This window comes from Paracoccidioides lutzii, assembly GCF_000150705.2.
Source record: "Paracoccidioides lutzii Pb01 unplaced genomic scaffold supercont2.25, whole genome shotgun sequence".
Lineage (NCBI taxonomy): Eukaryota > Fungi > Ascomycota > Eurotiomycetes > Onygenales > Ajellomycetaceae > Paracoccidioides > Paracoccidioides lutzii.
This window is the reverse complement of record NW_015440971.1, coordinates 357,175-363,174: the sequence shown is the minus strand read 5'-3', so window position 1 is coordinate 363,174 and position 6,000 is coordinate 357,175. Positions and strand designations below refer to the sequence as shown.

At 46.6% G+C, this 6,000-nt stretch overlaps 1 protein-coding gene across 1 annotated transcript; it reads right to left on the bottom strand.

Moving 5' to 3' along the window:
- Positions 1–3,276: 3,276 nt before the first annotated feature.
- On the bottom strand, positions 3,277–4,449 carry PAAG_12421 (hypothetical protein; the record flags this gene model as incomplete). The annotated part of the gene is made up of 1 exon (XM_015847912.1): positions 3,277–4,449. One exon carries the CDS (start codon positions 4,447–4,449, stop codon positions 3,277–3,279), a length of 1,173 nt encoding a protein of 390 aa, XP_015702484.1.
- Between the last annotated feature and the right edge of the window lie 1,551 nt (positions 4,450–6,000).

The following is a 6,000-nucleotide window of genomic DNA, read 5'->3' as shown; positions in this document are numbered from 1 at the left end:
TGAATGAAGCTCCTTGCTGCTTCTCGATTTCTTTTCTCATTCATGTCCAATTTCTCGCCAGTGGTTGCCAGTCAAATGACATTCGGGGTTCATATCCATTTGCTGCGAGGAAGGGGGAGATCCCTGTGGAAGCGTTTGGGGTAGCTGCGGAGGCATGGTCTATAATGGGCAGCCACTCATCCCAGTCGTCTTGGTAGTAACTGACATAGGGGCGAAGACGGGTGGCAATGTATTGATTCACCACTTCTGTCTGTCCATCAGTTTGTGCATGATGCGCCGTTGAGAGTTTCAGTTTTATGCCCAGGATCTGTGTAAACTCATCCCAAAAGCTTGATATGAACTGGGGGCCTCGGTCAGAGACAATTGAGTCAGGCGCCCCATTGTATGAATAGTAGAATCGAATAAATAGTCGGGCCAGCTCCTGGGCTGTAACTCCCCGGGTGGTTGGAATGGAGATTGTCTTCTTGCTTAGCCGGCATACTATGACCAAAATGGCATCATAACCTGTTTTGCTTTTCGGCACGTCCATGAAGTCCATTGCAATATGCTGCCATGCCCGTTCTGGTATTGGTAATGGCTTTAGCAAACCAGGAGTCTTATCTCTTGGAATTTTACTGATCCGGCACACATGGCAGTTCCGAATATAGCGTAGGACGTCTGTCCGCCAGGTGGCCCACCAATAGCGTGATTGCACCAGGGCCAGGGTCTTTCGTCCTCCAGGGTGTGCTGTTGAAGCTTGATCATGAATTTCCTGCAGTAGCTTGGCTATCAGGGTTTCCTTTTCCTGAACAGGCACCACTAGTCTTCCATTGTACCGTAGCACATTGTCCTCCATTGTATAGGGACTATTCTCATCATCTGCCTGCTGCCGCAGGGGCTCAATTGAGGTGGCTGTCTTGTTTAGAGACACTATGCATTCAGCAATGCTCTCTTTCTCTGAGGAGTTGATGCTAGCAATGTCTGTAGAGGGAGTGATCTGGGGGTCGAGGGTCTCTGGTCCTAGGAGGATCTGCATACGGCCGTCCTGTTGCCTTCTAACCTGCTCAGGCCTGCTCAGTGCGTCTGCTAGCAGGTTGGCCTTGCCTGGTCGATACTTGATCTCAAAGTAGAAACGGGAGAGGAACTCTGCCCAGCGGGCTTGACGTGCATTCAGCTTCTTGGTAGTCATGAAGTATTCCAGTGCACGATGATCAGTGAGGATCTTGAATCGTTCCTCCCGTTGTAGTCCCTCAAGCTCTGCCCGCCATTCTTGTAAGGCCCGGACTACTGCCAGCATTTCCTTATCATGAACTTCATAATTAAGCTCTGCACCATTCATTGTCTTTGAATAGAAGGCTACTGGGTGCCAAAGGTCATTTTCAAATCTTTGACTTAGTACCCCAGCCACTACTCCGTCAGAGGCGTCAGTCTCAATACGAGTCTCCCGCTCAGGGTCATAGTAACGCAGTGTTGGAGCCTCCACCAGCTGCCTCTTCAGTTTTTCAAAGGCTGATTTGCATTCTGATGTCCACACAAATGGGGTAGTCTTCTTTGTCAATTGGTACAGTGGCTTTGCGATTCGGCTGTAGTTCCTTATGAATCGTCGGTAGAAATTGCCAAATCCTAGGAATGACTGGACTCCTTTGACTGTGGTGGGGGCCTGCCATCTCACAATGGCAGCTGTCTTCTCTGGGTCTGCCTCAATCCCTTCTGTACTGATGATGAACCCTAGGTATTTTGTCCTCTGGACTGCAAACTCACATTTCTGGATGCTGGCTTGCAAACCCGCTGTCTTTAGTCGGTCTAGCACTGAGTTTACCTGCTGCTTGTGCTCCTCCAGATTCTTGCTATAGATTAGAAGATCATCCATGAATGCTGTCATAAACTTGTCCAGGTAGTCAAAGAAGATACTGTTAACAAACCGTTGAAAGCAGGCAGGGGCGTTTGTAAGGCCAAAGGGGACCACCCGATATTTATAGGTCCCGTAGCGGGTTCTAAAGGTGGTCAGGTCCTCAGACTCAGGGTCCATTCGGATGCGATGGAACCCCTGCCGAATGTCCAACTTTGTAAAGTATTTCGCCCCATTGAGTCGGTCCATCAGCTCATCTATCAGGGGCAAGGGATACTGATCTCGTTTGGTTATAGCATTCAGCTTGCGAAAGTCAACACAGAATCGTAGCTTCTTCCCACTACGGGCAATCAGGATTGGGGAGGCGTAGGGGGCTGAACTTGGGGTGATGAAACCCTTTGCTAGGTTGGCTTCAAGGTAGGTCTTCACTGCCTCTAGTTCCTCTAGATTCATCTTATATAGAGGCGCATGTCCAATGCCCTGGGTGAGGTCAACATCAGGCTGGAGCTCTATTTTAAAATCAACATTCTTCCGTAGGGGGGGCAGTTCATCTGATGCTTTCTTTGAGAAGCAGTCCTCCCGGCCTTTCAACCATTCTGGTAAGTTGCTGATCAGCTCCTCATCAGACTCATCCTCAGCTCCCACTAAACCCCGCTTCTCCTCAAGCTGTTTATCAATTTCATACAGACTGGTTATGAAGACTGTTGACTTCTTGTTCTTCATATAACCATGGAAGGAAGCAGCCCCAATGAAGTTCATATCCATCATCTGTGGTGCTGTCTCCTCCCAGGTCAGCCCCTGCCTCGTCTCAGGCATCACGACTGAGCTGGTCCCTTTCAATCTGCGGAGCTGAGCCTGATGCTCCTGTCTGATCTCCTCATCCAGCTTGATCTCTCTTCGTTCCACATCCGCCTGATGCTCAGGCTTGGGGTCTGGGCGCTTCAGTACTGACCAGGGTACTATCTTCAACATCGGCTCCGCCACCTGTTCAGGGATAGACCGTTCACTCGGCCAAACCAGGCGTTGGTTTTTAACATCAAGCCATATATCCTGTGCTGCCAACCACTTCCGTCCCAGGATGACAGGGTGCTGGCCTAGGTCTGTTACCAGCAGAGGGACATTCTGAAATCTCCGGCCATCCACCCAGAGGTTTAGGGTCAATGTGCGGTCTATCACCCCGCCGGGGGCGCCATTGTATCCCTTCATGCGGCATTTGAATGGGAGTTCTTGAAACTTCCTATCAAAGAATCTTGCCAATTCTATGGCATATCGGGTATCAATAAAATTCGCTCCATTTGCTCCAGTATCAGCAAGAGAATTTGTAGAAGTAGCAATTCCATTGTAGGCTAATTTGATTGGCACATTAAAGCTTTTCCCCCCAATCAAGTCCTTCATCTCAAACCTCTCACAGACTATTGAACTACCTGAGGTGGAGTCTTCTCTCAGGCTCACTCTTTTCCCGAATCTGCTGAAGGCTCAGGGGCATCATTCCCTGTGAGCTCAGCAATCACCTGCTGGGACTTCTGCTTTGCGGGGCAGTTCCTGGCAATGTGGCCTTTTTCCTTACAGTAGTAGCACTGAATATCCGGACGAGAGCTCAAGGCCTCCTTCACAGTAGGGGATTTTGTTGTAGAGATGCTGGGGGGTGTTTGACTGTTGGCGGTCCGCAGGGTGTTCTGCTTGAAGGTATTAGGCCCATTTCCCCGCGAGCTCTTTGATTTCTGGGTGGCATTGATTGTCTGGAGGGTGTGAGCTGCCTGCGCACAGATTTTCTGAAACTCAGCATATGTATCAGTGGTCGCATTGGCTACTGCTACCATCTTCTGGAGGTCAAAGGACAGCTTGTCATTGAAGTCTGTCTTGTAGTCCCCCCTGGCAATCTTGGCCTCACCTGCCAGGTGTAAGAATTTTGTGACAAATTCATGATAATTGTCCCCATTGCGCATAATCAGCTTGCAATAATCACTCTTGGCATTTTGCAGCTTGTTAGCATCCTCATATATTGACTTGAGGTGCTCAAATATCTCTTCTGCAGTCTGATATCGCTCGGGGTGGTCCTCTTCCATACGGGGCGCAATGTGACGTGCCGCGTCCCCATCAGTCCGGTTTTCGATGTATGCAATCCTCATGCGTTCAGTAGGGTAGTGGTCAGCGTTCTCCCGGAGCTTGTTCTTCATCCGGGAGAGCCAGTGTTCAAATTTTGGCTCCTTGCCGTCAGTGAGGTGTTTTGGGTCATCAATCTTGACAGACCTCCGGGTAGTCTCAGAGGGGGTGACACCTCGACTTGCTGCTTGGTTGCTGACTGTCATGCGGACCAGGGTGTGGCTAAGTTCATCGCGTTCAGCAATTAGCTCATCAATCTGGCTTTGCTTGACAGCGGCCTGGTCAGTGGCGTTGTTCCGTTCCATCCTCAGACGTGTGATTGTATCCCTTAGTGTTTTTTCATCGTCAAAGATGCCATCAAAGATCGCCGCCAACTCATTATAAACACGGTCGCTGTCTGAGTGGATTGCCTCTCTGAATTCCTCAATTGAGACGCGTGGTTGGTCAGTTGGTCTTGTTAGGAGGTATCGCCAGTCCTTTCGGCCCCTTCCAGGGGGTTGGGAGCCTGTGGTGGCCATCTGATGTTGGATTGAGCCGTTGTCTTCAACAGTGCTGTTGTCTTGGCAGTTGATCTGACGCGTTGTCAGGCTCTGAACTAGCAGGTTCTAATTCAACTGAGGCACTCAAGTTTTCTGCTGAAACCTGAGTGAGAAGGTAGAAGGGAAGCTTAGTATTGTGTTAGGGAGCGAATGCGAGCTGCATAAGAAGAAAGACTCTCTCTGCGTTGCTAACTGCTATATAACGAAATACTAAGCTTGATGGGATGAAAGGGGGTGCTGGGGGCCTGCGTGGATTATAACCACCTGCATGGTCGTGTGGTCACGTGATATGGATTAGGCCTAATCGGGCGCCGAGCTTAATCCGACGTCGAGTCTAACCGGGCACCGGCCTTCGGTCGGGCTCGGTCGGACGCTGAGCCTAACACTCATCATATTGTAGCAACACTCCTCCTGAGACATAATCTGAGAAGTCTGTTTTCAATATAGTCTCACAGTCAGAGTCAAATTAAAGCAGAATTAAAGCAGAGATAAATATTAATTTTAGATACTTAAAAGCTTTTTCAGCCTTGCTTATTCACAAAAAAAGAACATTCTTATATGTAAAAATCATCAGTGAGGTCATGATGTTTGAGAAATCCCTGATAAATCATCTATAGAAATTGGCAAAGTTTAAAAATCCTCATACATCTTTAAGAGTAGTATGTGTCATTCATTTCAAAACAGCTTTAACCTTCTCTGAATCTATTCATATATCTTTGCCTGCTTCAATGATGAATTTAAAATATTTTGTGCTGTTCACTTTGAACTCACTCTTTCTGATGTCTATCTGCAGGCCTGCTTTCTGTAAACACATAAGCATCTTTTGTACATGCTTGCAATGCTTCTGTAAGCTTCTTGAGAAAAATATCAAGATGTCATCTAAATAGACTGAGCAGAAGTTGTCCAGATATCTACATAATACTCAGTTGATATATTTTTGAAACATGCTCAGAGCATTAGTCAAATCAAAAGGTGTAATCAGTCACTCAAATAGCTTGTATCTAGTTCTAAAAATTATTATCCACTTATCATCTTCTGTGATTTGAATCTTGTGAAAAGCTGTAATAATGTCCAGCTTAGTGAATCATTTAGTCTGTCCAATTCACTGTAGAGTCTCACTGATTAATGGTAGAGAATATTGATTCTTTCAAGTGATTTTATTAAGAGTTTGATAGTTTACACAGAATCTTAGCTCACCTTCAGACTTCTTTGCAAATAGTACAGAGACAGCCATGAGAGAGTTGCTCACTATAATAAAATCCTTATCTAAATAATCTATAAAAGTCTTTTACAAAACTAGTAGTTCCTCTTGAGACATATTATATAGTGAGCCTCAATGGGGTTGTTCTGCACTATCATCAGCCTTTTTAATCAGTTCAATCCCATGATCTCTACCTGAGTTATGAAGTGGGGGTAGAGCATCAGCAGCTTTCTTATCAAATATATTCAAAAACTTATGATAATATTCAGTCAACTTTTCTTTAAGATCAATCTTTGATTTTACTTCTAGAGTTTTTTAAATGTCAGTCA